This window comes from Sturnira hondurensis, unplaced genomic scaffold, assembly GCF_014824575.4.
Source record: "Sturnira hondurensis isolate 20B ecotype Veracruz unplaced genomic scaffold, ASM1482457v3 Scaffold0003801, whole genome shotgun sequence".
NCBI classification, from domain to species: domain Eukaryota; kingdom Metazoa; phylum Chordata; class Mammalia; order Chiroptera; family Phyllostomidae; genus Sturnira; species Sturnira hondurensis.
The window spans coordinates 794,204-810,346 of NW_028076432.1; the positions used below are offsets into that span (position 1 = coordinate 794,204).

A 16,143-nucleotide genomic window follows, 5' to 3' on the forward strand; every position below is an offset into this window, starting at 1 on the left:
GCTATTCATACTTTGTTTCTAGCAAAGTTATTTAAAATCTGAATTATGTGATTAATAGAATATTATAGTGATATTATTGAAAGGCCACATACCTTCATTGTAATATTCACAATCAAGTGCTAAAAGAAAAAAAAAGAAGAAACATTAAACCATATAAGAATCTGCCCACTTATCTAAATGTGTGCAAAATATCACCATGGGTTTACCAATAACCAAGCGAAAGAACCCAGAAATGACACCAGTATAAAGTCTTCAGGTGACCATCTACACAAGCACATAAGTTTAGACTCAAATCTGAAAGCAAATTCAAAATGATGTTTTTAAAAAGATATGTCTTGTAGTAAAAACACAGAAACTTTATAGCCGTAAGAGGAATAGAGTTATAAAGAAGGTATCCGAGGATGGTATATAAATATAGTCCAAATGTTACAGTGACAACAATCAAGCAGAACAGAAAAATTTCTCTCACGTTTTTTTATAAACCCTTTAGATATTCTAAAATGTACCTGTGTGGTCAAAGGAATGAAAATTTAGTCATCTTAAAGAAATTCTATTTCCGTGAGTTCCACGGTACTAGTTCTAGGAGAAGGCAAATTAGCCTGATCTCCTTCCGAGGCTCCCACCGAACAGTGGTGTTCCGAGCGGGGTACTCACAGCAAACCGTAGATGACCTCCAGTGCACCGGAACCCCTTCCTGACAACACTTATATGCGTAAGCGGCCACGCTTGTGCATAAGCACTCACAGTCCCCACCAAGGTTACAGTTACACGTGTCTTCGTGGCAATTTTTGGCAAAAGAAGTAACATCAATCTGAAAATGAGGGAAAAGATTCATTAATTTCAGGAACTACTAACTACTATTGATGGAACTTCAACATTCTAAGGAAAAACTAACTGGCAGATTTTCAAAATTTGATTATCATCAGTTAACACTGACATCTAGAGACTTCTCAGTATCGTAAATCTCCATATGGCTCAAAGGATAAAGAAATTCATTCCACAAACATAAGATCAAAGGACTAACAAAACAGATAATGGGATTAACATACAAATGTAATGTTAACATTTGCAATATAACAGATTTATATTTTACAGGAGTTCATTGTTTCATCTTTGGAATGTTCACATGGCATTAAAAAATGTTCTGTTACCAATTGTGCTTTTAACTTGACTTTTATGAATATTTTAAACAATTAAATTGCTAAATAAGTTACATTCCATCTTGTGATGTGATTATAAAACCATTTTAAATGTGCCCCTAGAAATACTTTTAAACTATGCTTTGTTCTGAAGAAAAGAATGCCCATTTGGCAGTATTCTCTGAAGAAATACAAATATGGCTTTGATCAACCTTTTTATGGCTTTGATGATGTATGTGAAAATGCTGCATAAACTAGAAGATATTAGTGCCAATATTAGTAGAAATGTAGGATGTTAAATAAGATGGTGTGAGGGAGAGTAAATCAACTAAATGCATCCTTTCTGCAGAAAAACAAACTACAAGTCTGTTTTCCTAATGACGAGTAGCTAAATTATTTGCCTTGTTCATCTTCATATTACCGACACACCAGTACCCGTTTAGATTTGAAAGTTTAGTAAAGTATTCATTTACCACGTTGCGACAAGCAGCAAAGACATCGCTGTACAAAATGGAGCATTCTTTCTTGGCGTAAGGAAATTTGTTTTGATGTGCTTCACAGGGTTTAAATAGTTCATGTGCATTTTCACACTGCGGAGAATGTTAAGAAAGAAAAGAAAGATGTAACAGGGGGATCTCTGAAACAGAAACCAGAGTAACTTATCCTGACTCCATCCGTTGCAATCACATCTAATGCATCCTCATTCTTTCAGATAGGCTTTACATTAAGCACCTTCGCTGAGCCAACTCACTGTGCTAGCATATATTATTATTATTGAAAAATCATAGTGATGTTAGAAAGTAGAGGTAAATAATTTTTCCATTTTAAGTGTGGCATTTAAATGATTAAAATAATTACATGAGCAAATGAGACTCTTTCCTGTAATTTTCACCTCTTTCATTTCTGTCACATGCAAGCCTCTGAGGATAGTATATACTCAAGTGTCTACACGCTCACCTCCCACATACTCAGCAATTTGGTCTCCACCCCCTCTACTCCACCTCCCTGAGACCGCCCTTTCGAAAAGTCATCTGTAGTCTCTTCTTTACCAAATAGAAAGAAAGGTTTTCAGTCTTCGTCTCACTTGACCTTTTGCTACCTCTGATTCTGTTTATTTCTTTGCCCTTTTTAAATGCCTTTTCTCCTTTGCTTTTGACGGCACCATTTTCTGGGCGGGTTCCTCACTGGCTGCCGCCACTGGCCCTTTACCTCCCCCCTTTCTTCTTTGAAAACCTTGATCTTCAAACCTCTCATTTTCACATTCTATGCACCTCTCATGGCTTCAGCAACCTGAATATACTAGTAGCTGCCAAATCCACACTTCTGGCCTGCATCTCTCCCCTGAATCTAAAAACTGGACGCTTCAGCTTCCACATAAATATCGCTGTCACTTCTCTTTCAGCATACCCTAACCTGACTTTACCTCTACAGCATGGTCCTGCACTCACTGTCACGGACCCGCCACTCTCCTCTTTGCCCTGTCTCAGGGAAGAGCACCAGCATCTTCCCAGGATGGGAAGATACAAACCTTTCTGAATGCTCCAGATCCAGCCGTCCTAATACAATCCTTCATAATATTTGTCTAATATTAGACAAATCATTTAACCTTCTAGAGCATCATAGGTGAAAACAACACCCTTTATACTGCATGGTTGTCACAAGGATTATATGAGAAGATAAATGTGAAAATAGCCTGTCATATGTGAATTGCTATAGAAATATTACAGAAAATAATATTACCTAAATACATTTTGCTATAAGAATAAAATATTCCAATAAATAAATATGCCAAAAAGTTTGCTTCGTTCTAAAACATATATATTTAATTTACCTGTCCTAATGCCCAGCTATCTCCAAACACCTGGGCATTTCTCACTTCTATGTTATTAGATGTGGTCATATCATTTGAAGTACATTTGTCAAAGTTTCCACATAATCCTGACAGTTTGTTCTAAAGTAAAAGAAAATTACCATGAAACAGTCTGTATTGAGTCCAACATTTAAGAACTCATAGTCATTAAAATATTTTAAATAGACATTTGAAGAATTTACAATTATTTAAAATGTTTTAAAAAGGTTGAGTTCCCTACCTACTTAATTAAATTTAACAATTATTTTAAACTCTTAAAAATGTTTTATCATCCTCCAAATTTTATTTTTCCACACTTGCCAGGGTTTTAGCTTGGAAAAGTATAACAAGAACATTATAGTACACTGGTGTATATACATATATTTTTAATTGTAAATCCCCACCTCCTGTTATGTTTAAGGTGTTGTAACACTATAAATGTTGAAACAGTAAAATAATTTCTTCTTCTCCAGGTCAGACTTAAAAGCCAAAACATTTAAAATAATTTTTTGAGATTTCAATAGGCTTTTATTAAACATTCTTGATCAATTTAATTTTTTGACCTTGTATTTATCCTTTGTGATAATTTAATATGTTGCACACATACACAGTTGCCAACAAAACATTTTGTACAGATGTCCAACAACTCCAAACCATGGAACTTGGGTTATTCAGTCAGCCCAGGTTTACTGCTATAGAAACAACTAAAGGTTGTTTGCATTCATGACAGATGTTTCTTAACTCTGTGACATCACATCTCTTCTAATAGTCCCATATCTTTCTTACTGATATTCATTTTAAAATATAATTTTAAAGAAAAAATTAATGTGAACATTCCTACATCATGCCATTCTGAGGCATAAGATTGTGGTGGTAGATGTATAACCCTATGCATCTGTTAAATTCTGTAGCCTGTAAACTGTAAGAGTAAACTTTTTACATTTAAAAATAATTTTACTATATATAAATTCAACGATATATCCAGAATATGAAGGGAAAGATAGAATGCATATTGTAATAAATGAATCAAACTGTATTATAAACATATCACATAACCACGCTGAAGGGTTATGTGAAGAGAAAGAAGCTGACCTCAGTAACTTTGGAAAATTGGATACTGTAACGTTAATGGCAAAAAGAACTGTACACAGAACTGTACTCCAGTTGATAAAGTGGTTCTTCACTGGGGTTTGAGTTAGTAACACTGAATATATAACCAATTTCTTAAAGAAAAACATCGATCATTTCATGTCCACAAAACACTGTAAGATAAATATAATTTTATAACTTGCATCTCATTTGGATTGACCTACCTGCCACTGTGGTCCAACTTTTATATGAATGGTTGTCTTTTTATCCCAAAGAATAGTGATGTCTTCCTCTGGAAGGTATACTACCATGTAGTACCCTGCCTTCCAAAGCTGGTATGTAGGTTCATTTTCCAGAAGAAAACCTGTTTGTTCCTTTAAAAATAATAATAATGATAAAGAAAAAAAGTGAATTCCTTGCTCTCTAACCAAAATGTAAACATTAAAATTTACTATACACAAATAAATATCTATGCACTTTTTTTCTTAGTCCCATTTTTCTGAATTCTATAATAAAAGACAAAGCAAATGCATAAAATAGGAAACATATAAAATTGGTTATGAGACACAAACTACCTGATAGGCTCAACATAAACAGGTGAGCATAGGGGAAAAGGTATTTCAGTTATAGAGAAAGGCATAAACAAGAGCATGGATGGAGAATAAATTAAGGGGATATACCTACTGACTCAGAAATTCCATATTGATGACGGATAAATATGACTGAATGCAAAAAAATGTATGACTTTATCTACAAACCTACATAACCAGAAGATAAAATCACAAAGTGTGTGTGTATGTGTGTATACGTACATACATACACACACATATGTATTATACATACATATAAGAGTGAAAGAGGGAGGGGGAAAATGAATTTCTATCAAAGGGGGTGGGGGGGAGGCTTTTTGCAAGGGGTGGGGCATGAACTGATCTGTAAGGGGCTGTACATAGGAAGGTATAGAGGGCTGGAAATAAGAGTGGAAAAGAAATCATTCTAAGCAAAAGGGATCACCTGAATAGAGGCTTAGAGGCAGGAAAACCCAAAATTTGGTCAGGACTAAGGAGATCACCAAAGGACACAAGGGTGTCCAACCTTTTGCCATCTCTGGGCCACACTGGAAGAAGAGTTGTCTTGGGCCACACATTAAATACACTGCAACACGTAATCACACACACAAAAAAATCATGTCGTTTCAAGTAAATGTATGATTTTGTGTTGGGCCATGTTCACAGTCATCCTGGGCTGCAGGTTGGACACATCCTGGTAGAGCATGGATTTCATGACAGGAGTGGCCTCAGACCCTTTGCAACCATAAACTCAAGGGCTATTATTCCACGGGCAGAGTGCACTGAACAAAGGCTTTTGAATAGGAATGTGACAGGCCGTATTTATACATTAAAAGAAAATAGTTTCTATGCTTGAAAGGATAACAGTAGGAAGAAACTCGAGATGGAACCCATTGGGAAAATTCAGTGCCTTTAGCCTAAAGTGAGAATATACAGTGATCTTTATGAGCAGGGTCTGTTTGCTATAAAAGATTACATTGAATTTAACATTGAAATTAACTCATCTACTAACTGCAAAATTACATGGTTAAATCAAATGAAGTAAAACTAATATTTCCAGAAGCAAAATTAAAATTATAAAGGAGATATGAAATCATTTGGTTATTGTTCTTCCCTCCAAGCAATAACAAAGGCATATTTTAGAAATACCGTATTATAGTGGACACTTATAAATATCCCATAGGACAAATTAAACAAACATAGTCAGAGCCATAAGTTTTCAGTCTCTTAGACCAAGGTCATACTTCTAAGTGCTCAGCGTATTGAATAAAACAACACCTACTGTATAACCTATATATTAATGGGCTCGATCTAACCTCATTTCCTTCTACCCGCAAGTGCCTTGTTGGAGTTAGGGACAAGTCCCTGGACACCTGTGAGGGTCTGCACTCAACCTGGAAGTATCCTTGTGCCCAAGTGAGCAAGGCATTACATAATAAAGGAAAAATACCATAACCAGACAAGAGAAACTGCAAAGGAAGGAAAACGTTTTCCTGTTGAGTGGGGTCCCACATTTTCATTTTCCACTAGGCCCATAAAACACAGAGCCTGCCCTGCCCCCAAGTCACTCTCTGCCATAAACCTATTCCTATTGTTTTGAGTAAACTTTTCAGTGCCTTTCTATTATCTCACTTTATCTTTGGCATTATTGTCTGCCTTCCGCCCACTTGAATTTTAGCTCCTTGAAAGGTGTACTTTGTCAAGCTCATGACAGTATCCTCAGCTTCTATGTCAAACCCTGACTCATAAATTTTGAATTCGTTCCTGCACTGTCCTGTTCACGGGTCTCACCTTTCAGCCTTATCAGCAGCGATTAAAGCCTGGAGTGTGGCTTATAGTTCCACTTCAATCATGAAGTACTCGTGTGTTTTCCTATTAAAGTTCCCTCGGACTGACTGACATAACATTAGAACATAAAATGAATTTTTGGATAAGGCAGCTTATTATTAGACTTCCTTCAGTTTGGTTCTGCACATCTTTTCTACTTGCCTGCGGGATGGTTTTTATTAGACAGGACAGTTTACTAAAAGACAAACAGTCCTCTTTGATCAAAAGGAGATGCGTATTCCCTTCATTTCAGATTAGGAAGTGAGGACGGTTCTCACTGGAAGAGGGTTGTACAATGAATTGCCCAAAATAGAGAACCCCACTTTAGTTGAGAATTATAGCACTTTGCCCAAACTCTAGTGTTGTTATAAATGTGAAGAATTAAAACATGTAAAGTACAGATTAAATAAATTCCTAAAATGCTTATATCTTATATTTTAATAAAATTAAAAGTGCACATTTATTGAAAAAAACATTTATTTTTTTCTGCTGAATAACCAACCCATTTTCCATAAAATAAATGGTATTTATTTTCACTTTAAGACTCAGTTCAAATCATTTCATCTAGAGCACATTTTCTGAGCCTTCAAAAATCAGGAGGGTAAAAGAGGAGAAGAAACATTTTTTGAAGTCCATTATTTTGTTTAATCCTCATATGAATTTAAGAAGTAGAATCATCCCAATTTACTAATAAGAAAGCTTCAGGTTGCCCAGAGTCACCCAGCTAGCAGGTGATAGAATAGGGGTTCTGAACTGAGTACCGACTGACTTCCAGGGTTAAGCTCTTAACAATTACCCTAAACATCCAAGGTTGGTTTAGGTCTTCTTTCCAGGGGCTCCCACACTATTCTGTATAGTACGGTAGTACACTCTTGCCGTATGTAACACATCACACTGTATCTCCTCACTATTTGAATGTATTCCCCACCAGAGATAACATCTTTAAGGTCATGCACAGTGTCTTTTTACTGTTGTAGTCTCAGTGACTAACAGAGATTTTGGTATATAGTAGAAAGATGAATGAATGAATGAATGAACAAACAAATGAATGAATGGAGTGGATTCACTCTTTCCAATTGTGCAGGCTCCAAGGATTCAAGGATGAAGAGAATGACAGTGGTTTCAATTCTCACATAACTCATAAACAAATGAAGAAGACAGACAACTATGCTCATAATTTCCCTAGTGCAATGCATGAGAAGATCCCTGAGAGAGATAAAATGAGACCTATCATGTAAGAGTAAGTTAAATAGAAAGGTTGATCCAGGTAAAAGCAATGACATTTAGGAAGAAAGAGAAGTGAGGGAAAGAACACAGAGCCCTTGAGGAATGAATAAAAAGCTCCAGCTTGAAGCAGAAAGGGATGAGAGGTAAGTCAGGAGAGGTGGCCGTGGTCAGACTGGTGAGGCCTTGCTGGGCCCTCGAAGGCATTTGAACAGTTCAAAGCACTAGAGTGAAGGGTTAGGTTTCCATTTTGGGAAAACCACCCTGACTGCAGTGTGGCAGACTCGCTTCGAGGAGAGGGACTAAGACTGGTAGTCGCGAGTCTAGTTTGGGGGAAGCTGAAGTGCTCTAGGTAATAGGTGACTGTTGCTAAAGCCAGAATGATAACTGTAGGGGAAAAGAAAAGATTAAAGAATTAGAATATGGAGAATGGTGTGTAAACAAGAGACAAGTCAGGGATGACTTACTGAAACCACATAAAATAGCAAAGAAAAAAATCTAGTAACCAGTTACAGAGAAAAGTACCCCAAATTGTTTCTATTTTATTTTCAATATCCTCAGGACAAGTTAAAATGGTCCTAAAAGAAATTTTTCACTAACCTCTTTGTAAGGAGAATCATTCAGGTAAATTTCAGTTTCTCCAACTGAAATCAAAACACTTTTAGAACAAACAATATCATTGTCAAAGCATTTCTTGTTCTGGGCAATGATCGATATATCTGAATCATCTGTACTCTGAAATGTCAAAAACATTATATTAACACAATTGTGTACTATATATAATTTTTAGCTATTTTTACTAACAAATCTTAAAGAAGACCAGATGTACAATGGTGTGTATTGAAACTGAAATACAACTTACCTCTAAAATAAAGATCATTTTGTTCTAATAATATGAAGAATATTCTGAAAATATACCAAGTTAGCTTAATTTTAAACATTTATCTGTAGATCTCCTATTAATATTTTCTCATAAAGCTCTTTTTAATTTTATTATTATAGCTCAAATTCAGCAACCAGTTTATTTTCAATAAATACCCTGAAACACATGTAATTTAGGGGAATTTAAAAACGTTTTTCATTTTAGGCAACATCTTTTGTTTTAAAGACTTTTCTAGCTAAATAATTGTATGCCTACAAGTTAAAGCTGAAATAGATACAAAACTGTGGTACATGTTGGGAAATAAAATAATGTATGTCATTTGAGGGATTCCTGTGAACTTTGCATATGTTATCTCATTTCACGCTCATGGTGCTTTTTGAATTAAGTACTATCTCCATTCTACAGATCAGGAAGTTAAGAAAGAGTAACTGATTGCCCAAGGCCACTTAGCTAAATAAGTACAGAGACAGAATCCCATTTTCTTTTTAATGCCGCTTGCAGAGAAATCATGAAAGGTCTAAGCAGTTGTTGAGGAGAGAAGTCAAGTGCCGGTTTGAGGTCATCCTTGTTTGAGAGAATATTATTTAGTCCCAGACACTATAAACCAACCCCCTGACCTCTCACCTCACCCTCAACTTTTGGCCCCCTCCCACTCTATTCACTAAACACATGTTCTCTGGAATCAGTGTTTCTAATTTTGTACCTCAGCTTCATCGATGGGTTTCTGTAATTTTACGGACCCTAAAAGTTCATTGTAAAATTGTAAATTGTTGTTTTTGAGCACCTGTATTTTTCTAGGAAGAAAATCCATGCTTTTCTCCAAATTTTTGAAGTAGTATTTACCTGCCCCCCAAAGTTAAAAGCCTCACTGCTTACTGCTTTTAACTTTGAGTTCTCTAAGAGTTCTCCCACTAACTCGGGGAAGGTAGGAATTTCATTACCAAAAAAAGGGGCATTTTTTCTGGACTCAATATCCAGTTTTTAAAGACTCACACACATTTCTTGAATCCTTTTCATTATAATGAAAAGGCATATGGGTCAGTGTTTATTTTCAAAATGAGAAAAGTCTTTAAATGTTTGGAAGTCATATAGGTCTTGATGCAAATTCTCCACACTTAGTTTTTCATATCACCAGCAATGGGAACACCAGCTCAAATATCTTTTGGTTTGTCTATATCCTTCCTGTCTCATTAGTAATTACCATAGGGTAGTGCCCAGAGGGCTGGTTTTCAATCAATGGTGTTGACACAGTAATTGATGTGTCCCTCTGGGACCCATTTTTCCTTCCTGCATAGTCACTGAGAACTTTTGCTTTCCGGTAATCCTTCTGCAAAGCATCACCTAAGTTTTGAAAATGAGAATCATAGGATGATTGTGGTATTGTACTACTAAAAATATAATGCCACACTTTTCTGCTTTTGTGAATAGTTCTCAAACGAAAATAATATGTAATTTAGGGTTTTGTTATGCTCTTCTTCTTGGGAGGAGTTCGATAAACAGACATGAAAAGCCGGCTGAAATGTGTCCTATTGTTGTATCTATTAATAATGAAAGTGCCTCAGCATCAGCTGCATTCTTTACATTAACTCCAAAGAGTCAAGAAACATTCATATTGTGTGGTCCGTCTCGTAATAACATGTTATGTTGACAGTAACTTGAAATATTATCAATTCCCAAGAATCACATTTCTCCAATTCCCATTTCGAATGTATTTCAAGTGATATTAGGTTTGAAGATAATGCTACTGAGTGACTCAGCCACATAGCAATTATGATTACAAGCTATAGGGGAAAAATAAGCATCAATGGGCCGCAGGGACTCCTCAAACCCTTTCTTCTCAGGTTGTGAAAACAATGGTAGAGAATATTCTCCCAAGTGATTCTGAGACATAAACTGTCAGCGCCTCTCAAGGTAGTATATTATTTTACTGGTCTCAGCCTGAGCACCCGTCAGCCTTAGCCTTTTAAGAGCAACCACCCCATGCAAAGCCCCTGCCGATACAGCAGCCACAGGCAGCTACGTTTGTGTTCACAGCAGAGTGGCCCCAAAGCAATGCGTTTATTCATGGGCCAACAGATTTAAATGCTAGCAAGAAAAAGACAACTCTATCCAATTAGATTATCTCTCACATTAGAACCAGAAGACAGTGGCTTTAAAAGTTTTTTGCAGTAACATCTGAGGGTACACAGGCATTGAGAGAATAAAGGTGGAGTCGGAGCTGAACAAGTGAGGAAACAGAAACATGGATTGAACGGAAGCAAAGATGGAGACAAAACACAGAAAGGGGAGCCACAGCAAGCCTGAGGAAGCAGGAAGCAGAGCCTTCACAGGGAGACTGTGGGAGCCGCATCCGAGCTCCCAAGGACTCCTGCTGCCCTGGAGGCAAAACCACCCCTCAGCTGTCACCCTTGTGAGGTGTGCTGTCCCGCTCAGGGATTTCCTTGGGGTATTATTTTCCTCAGGGTTTTACACAGCACTCACTCCCAGTTTGTTTCCTGAAATAGCAAATGAGTAACCAGAATGCTTCTGAGAAGGAAAACCACTCAGAGGTTTTCACTGCAAAGGAATTCTACTTGAAAATATGCTGAAAGAAGTGTTATAATGGGGTGGAATATGCCAGTACCAGGCTTCCCTCTTCCGTGAAACTTTCCTGTTAACTGACCTTCTAGTTACAATTAGTTACATTCCCACAACAGAGCTTTCATTTGACCCAATCTCCTGGCTTCTTGTTCATTATCGACTGTAAAATAATTGAGGGTAGAGCTACTATCTTCATAATTGTACCCTTAGCAGCTGCTAGCATAGAGGTATAGAGTATAGACTTAACTATGTAATTATTTATTATTAAAAAGTAGAAAAGTAACACCTATCCTTCTTAAACTATTCCAAAAAAATCAGGAAGAGGAAAAATTTTCAAACTCTTTTTATGAAGCTCCAGTATCATCCTAATTCCAAAGCCAAGAAAAGACACAACAAAGAAAAAAAACCAAGAAAAAGATTAATGTCTCTGATGAACATAGATGCTAAAATCTTCAACAAAGTATTGGTAATCTGGATCCACCAATACATTAAACATATCATATATCATGATCAAGTAGGATTTATCACAGAAATGCTAATCAATCATAAATCAATAAATGTAATACATCACATAAACAAAATGAAAGACAAAAATCACATGATCTTATCAAGAGATCCTGAAAAAGCATTTGACAAAATCCAACACCCATTTATGATTTAAAACACCTCACCAAAATGGGAGTAGAGAGAGCACACCTCAACATAATAAAGGCCATGTATGAGAAACCTACAGCCAACATCACACTCACTTAGCAAAAACTCAAAGTGTTTCCCTTGAGATCAGGAAGAGACAAGGGTGCCTGCTGTCACCCCTCTTATTCAACAGAGAACTGAAATCCTAGTCCCAAAGGTTAGACCAGAAAAACAAATAAAGGACATCCAAATGGGAAAGGAGTAAGTATAACTGTCATTATTCAGAGACAATATGACCATGTACCTAGAAAACTCTATAGTCTCCACCAAAAAAACTACTGGACCTAATAAGTGAATTCAGCAAAGTAGTGGGATATAAAGTCAATATTCAGACATTGATGACATTCTTGTACACCAACAATGAAGTATCAGAAAGAGAAACTAAGAAAAAATCCCACTTACTATAGCAACAAGAAAAATAAAGCACCTAGGAATAAATTTAAATAAGAATGTAAAAGACCTGTACTCAGAAAGCTATAGAACACTGAAGAAATTGTGGAAGATACAAATTAATGGAAGCATACACTGTGTTCATGGATTGGAAGAATTGATATCATTAAAGTGTCCACACTACCTAAACCAATCTACAGATTCAACACAATTTTTATTAAAATACCAATGGCATGTTTCACACATCTAGAATAAATATTCCAAAAATTTATATGGAACCAAACAGGACACTGGATAGCCTTAGCAATTCTGGGGGAGAAGAACAAAGTAGGAGGGATCACAATACTGATATCAAACTATACTACACTGTATATCAAGATACTGTAATCAAGACAGTCCAGTACTGGCATGAGAACAGACATATAAATCAGTGGAACAGAACACAGAGACCAGAAATAAACCTATGTTTCTATGATCAAGTAATATTTGACAAAGGGGGCATGAGCATACAATGGAGTAAAAACAGTCTCTTCAGTAAATGGTGTTGGGAGAACTGAACTCGTGCAGGCAAAAAAAAAAAAATGAAACTAGACCACCAACTCACACCATACACCAGAATAAACTCAAAATGGATAAATGACTTAAATACAAGTCATGATACCATAAAAGTCCTAGCAGAAAACATAAGCAATAAAATTTCAAACATCCCACACAGCATCATTTTTGCCAACATAGCTCCTAGGGAAAGGGAAACAAAGGAAAAAATAAACAAACGGGACTACATCAAATTAAAAAGTGTCTGCATGGCTAAAGAAATATCATAAAAAATAAAAAGAGAACCAACTGTATGGGAGAACATATTGACACCTCAGACAAGGGTTTGATTTTCAAAATATATAAAGAACCCATACGATTCAACACCAGGAATACAATGCAGTTTAAAAATGGACAAAGGAACTGAATAGACACTTCTTAAAAGAGGACATACAGAGAGCCCATAGGCATATGAGAAAATGTTCAACATCACTAGCCATCAGAGAGATGCAAATTAAAACCACAATGAGATACCACTTCACACCTGTCAGAATGACCGTCATAATCAACAAACAAGTGTTGGTACGTATGTGGAGAAAAGGGACTCCTAGTACACTGTTGGTGGGAATGCAGACTGGTGCAGCCACTGGAAAACAATATGGAATTGCCTCAAAAAATGAAAAATGGAACTGTCTTATGACTCACTGATTCCCCTGCTGGAAATATATGTTGAGAATCCTGAAACACCTATTCAAAAGAATGTATGCACCTCTATGTTCATAGCAGCACTATTTACAATAGCTAAGTGTTAGAAACAGCGCAAGCACCCATCAGTAAATGAGCGGATCACAAAACCGCAGTACGTTTACACAATGGAATACTACTTGGTGGAAAGAAAAAAGGAAGTCCTACCTTTCAGGACAACATGGATAAAATGGGAGACTATTATGCTAAGGAAAATAAACCAGTTGGTGAAAGACAACTACCATATGACCTCATTTATAACTGAAATGTAATAAACAAAATAAACTAATGAGAAAAATAGAAGAAGAGACATAAAAAATTGGAACAGATCAATAATTGTAGGAGGGGAGGAGGAAGTGGGGAAATGGTGGAAGGAAGGGGAAGAGACTAGTCAAAGACCAAGTATGAACGATGCAGGGACATGAACAACGGAGAGGGGATTGACTGGGTCAGAGGAGCGGGCTGGGTGTAGGAGGGCAATAGAGAAAGAAAAGAAATTGGGACAAATGTGATTGGATAAATAATAAAAAATAAAATACTAAAAAAGTAGACAATAATTACTAGAAAACGTATGCTAAAGTGCTATTGAAATGTTTTAGGAGGTTTTAATACATAGGACTATTGTTTTGTATATTTTTGTGAAATTTATTCCTTAAGCTTATATTTTTTTATTTAGAAATTCAATTCTCATGTCAGTGATATCTAGATAAAATTTAAGCATGCAGAAAATCCAAGTGCATTAAATATATGAAAAATTTGAAATTTATGAAAAATTTTATAACACATACGAAGCCTGGGGTTTACAAAAATATCATCAAATAACAGTCTAAAATTGAGAATACTGCCTTTTGATTGCTACAACCATAAACAATACATAGTCCAACACCTGATTTAATGCCTTATATTTATATTTGCCAAATTAAGTAAAACAAAAATAAAATGGTTAACATTTAAAATACAGTAACTATATATCAAATACTATTTGTGAGTTTTGCCTACATTTATCTCAGCTAATCCTAAGAACTAGCCCTGGAAAAAAGTCCAAGTTTTATCTTCATTTTACAAATGAGAAAACAGAGGCACAGAAAATTTCAGTACTGGGTCACCACTTATAAATAATAAAACTTTAACCCCTGGCTGGTGTAGCTCAGTGGATTGAGCGCGAGCCTGCGAACCAGAGGATCGCGGTTCAATTCCCAGTCAAGGCACATGCCTGGGTTTCAGGCCAGTTCTCGGCAGGGGCCAGTTCCCAGCAGGGGGTGCATGAGAAGCAACCATACATTGAGGTTTCTCTTCCTCTCTCCTTCCCTTTCCCTCTAAAGATAAATAAATAAAATATTTAAAAAATAATAAAACTTTAGAATGAATCAAAAAATTAGATTAAATTGCTTAACTTTTATAGATTGTATTAGTGACATATGGATTTGATATACCCATGGCCAGGCATACTTGTTTTTTACATTGTCTCTGCATAATCGCAAAAAAAGTGTAATTGTGACATACCTTTATCAAAAATACCTGGCAATCACCAACATAGTCATATTCCAGACCATCAAAAGAATGATAATGCCGATCCCCATATATTGTGCACACTGCCGGGCATGGATAGTATGTGCAATTGAACATTCCTCGTCGACAAACACTATCACAAAATAACACCAGTTACCATTGTAAGAAACATAGCTCTAATTAGTTTTTCAAGTAACATAAACATTGGAAGGTTTATATTCAAGAGCATTGACAATTTGTTCTGATAACATTACACTAACAAATTAGGCATATATTTACACTTTATTTATTTAAATTATCAGACACCACAACCAAGCCTAGAAATTGTGCCTGCATCACACTAAAAACAGGTGATGAAAAGAAAAATTGAACATAGTCTTACTGGAAGACAAAAGACCACAATGCCATCTTCAATACTTGAGTTTATTTAAATGCATTAGATGTGATTCTGTTCATGAGTTTAGAATTTTTACCCATATTTTAAGAAAATTATATTTCAATTTTATGGTATCCTTCTGGCTTATTTCCAAATGGGTAACCCTCCTTAAATGTAACTTTCTCTATGGAGTATTTATCATTTTCTTATAAACTTGAGAAATTTTTTCTTTTTTTTTTCTTTTTTTTATTTTTATTTTATTGATTATACCATTACAGTTGTTCTATTCCCCCCTTCAATCCCCTCCACCCGCACCCTCCCTCCCCCACCATTCTCCCCCCCTTAGTTTATAACCACGTGTCTCAAGTTCTTTGGATTCTATATTTCCCCCACTATTCTCGCCCTCCCCCTATCTATTTTCTACCTACCATCTATGCTATTTTCTGTGCCTTCGCCCCACTTCTCCCCCTCCCACCCCCCTGTTTCTAACCCTCCATGTCTTCTTCATTTCTATGGTTCCACTCCTGATCTACCTGTCCTCTTGGTTTGCTTTTGTTTTAGGTGTGGTTGTTAATAACTGTGTGTTTGCTGTCCTTTCACTGTTGATATTTTTCATCTTCTTTTTCTTATATAAGTCCCTTTAGCATTTCATATAATAAGGGCTTGGTGATGATGAACTCCTTGAACTTGACCTTATCTGAGAAGCACTTTATCTGTCCTTCCATTCTAAATGAAAG

At 36.1% G+C, this 16,143-nt stretch overlaps 1 protein-coding gene across 1 annotated transcript in view; it reads right to left on the reverse strand.

Moving 5' to 3' along the window:
- Positions 1-16,143, reverse strand: part of OTOGL (otogelin like) — a gene marked incomplete at its 5' end in the record, with an annotated part of 117,201 nt that overhangs the window by 50,394 nt on the left and 50,664 nt on the right. The window contains 7 exons of the mRNA XM_037042811.1: positions 93-119; positions 655-811; positions 1,613-1,729; positions 2,971-3,090; positions 4,302-4,451; positions 8,298-8,432; positions 15,025-15,163. Coding sequence (XP_036898706.1) covers positions 93-119; positions 655-811; positions 1,613-1,729; positions 2,971-3,090; positions 4,302-4,451; positions 8,298-8,432; positions 15,025-15,163 — 845 coding nt within the window. The remainder of the gene's footprint in view (positions 1-92; positions 120-654; positions 812-1,612; positions 1,730-2,970; positions 3,091-4,301; positions 4,452-8,297; positions 8,433-15,024; positions 15,164-16,143) is intronic.